Genomic DNA, 1,839 nt, shown 5'->3' with positions numbered 1-1,839 from the left:
AGAGTGCAGTGGGCCAGGATTGTTTTCACCACCTACATTTGCAGTCACTGTGTTTCAGGAATGAATCTGTGGTTCTTTCTACCCAAAGGAGAGCCGATGTCCAAATCTACTTCTTTCCCATGAAAAGTGAGGAGCAAAGAGAGGCCTCTGTTAAGGGTCTCCAGGAGCTACAAGGAGAGAGAAGGATGAGGTTTGTGAACAGGAAGGAGGCGACTGTGCCACGCTGTGGCTAAGCTGCTGGCACAGAGATACACGGCCGAGTCCCCCTGCTCTGTGCGTTTGATCTTCAGAGTGGAGACAGATCCCTCAGGCCTCTCTGCAGAGAAGCGATCCCTGAGCAGCCCTGATTTGTCTTGTTGAGCTTCATAACTGAAGTAAGTCAGAAGATCTGGGCCCTGCCTCGGGGCCTGTTGGTACCAGTAAAGGTACTCATGACCCGAAATTGGATCACACCTGAGAGTTACATCCTGTCCCCTGTTCGTGACTCTGTACCTTGGGGACTGCAAGACTCCAGCACCTGTGTGATCTGTGGAAGTAGAATTCGGCAACAGAATAACGAAAACATTTGTAGTCATCACACACACACACACGCACACACACAGAGAAAAAATGAAAATGAAACTACTTGGTGTTCAGAGGACTCACCTGTCCCTAGAAAACCCAGGACCACCCAGCAGAGGAGCCTGGTGCCCATGGCAGGGTCAGGCCAGGACGGGGGCGTTACCTGATCAGTGTCACTGTGAGCAGGAGCAGAGGATGACAGACGTCCTTGTCCCCACAGGGCAGTTCCCACAGTGACATCACTTCCTCTGTCAATCCCCAGGAGGTCAGGGTCACAGCATTTATATTAGAACACACCTGGGTGCTGCTTTTAAATATTTATAAAATCTCTTTTAACAACATCAATGCATTTCTCATTGCTTTGGGCTCCCATGCTGTCTGGGGCCAGAGGCATCATGCTGCATCTCTGAGTTCATCTTCTCATCCTACAGCCGCTCCTCTGTCTGCTGGGCATGTCCTGTAGGATGTGCCAACAGCATCCCCAATACAAGGCACCAAGGAATGAGCTCATTGTCTTTCATGCAAGTCAGGGTCCCCTGTGCCATCCTGATTCATGTCCCAGCCTCCTCCATTCCCTCAGTCACAAGTGCCCAATGGGACTGTCCCACCACATGGGTTCCCTCACGAACTGCCCTCATGCCTTTCTTCTGGGATCTTTTCCCAACTTTGTTAGCTGTAATTCAGAAAAGAGACCTTGGTAGCACACTCACAGCAGTCATTTTTCGTATTCCCCTTCTAAAAGTTTTGTTTTTTTTAAATCAATCTCACCTTAAAAGAAGGAGAATGATAATTGAGCTAATAGTTATTTTTAACCGCTGTCTTGACTTACTGTTGTTCTCCATATATTCCTATGGGAGGTATTTCTCTTTTTTTCTGACTGCTTTCAAAATCTTCTCTTTGTCCCTCATGTTCTACAATTTCCCTATGACTTGACTGTCTTATTTGCAATTCATTTTCATTCTGGAAACTCTGAATTTAGATCCTTAAACACCTCTAAAAAATTCTCAGCTAACATCTCATAAATACCACCTCATAACATTCTACCTATTTTATCTGTTTGAAACATCAATCATATGCAAGAAAAAATGGAAAATTATGAAAAAATATGAATATTCTAGTATATGGGAAAATCCATTTCTTTCTTCCCTGTTCTGTAACTTTTTCATATTTCACTTTTAATTTTCTGTGCTGCATTCTAGATCACTCCTGCAGATCCATCATTGATATCACTAAACATCTCTTTAGGAGGAGCTGATCCACTGTTGGACTTTCCATTTT

At 44.9% G+C, this 1,839-nt stretch overlaps 1 gene segment (V, D, J or C); it reads right to left on the bottom strand.

The window, feature by feature from the left end:
- Positions 1–145: 145 nt before the first annotated feature.
- On the bottom strand, positions 146–802 carry LOC113223222. The segment is given in 2 exon segments: positions 146–526; positions 646–802. Coding segments are annotated over 2 exon segments (408 nt in total).
- Positions 803–1,839: the final 1,037 nt, after the last annotated feature.

Source organism: Piliocolobus tephrosceles, unplaced genomic scaffold (genome assembly GCF_002776525.5).
Source record: "Piliocolobus tephrosceles isolate RC106 unplaced genomic scaffold, ASM277652v3 unscaffolded_39802, whole genome shotgun sequence".
Taxonomy (NCBI): domain Eukaryota; kingdom Metazoa; phylum Chordata; class Mammalia; order Primates; family Cercopithecidae; genus Piliocolobus; species Piliocolobus tephrosceles.
The sequence above is the reverse complement of the archived record's forward strand: the minus strand, read 5'-3'. Positions and strand labels throughout refer to the sequence as shown.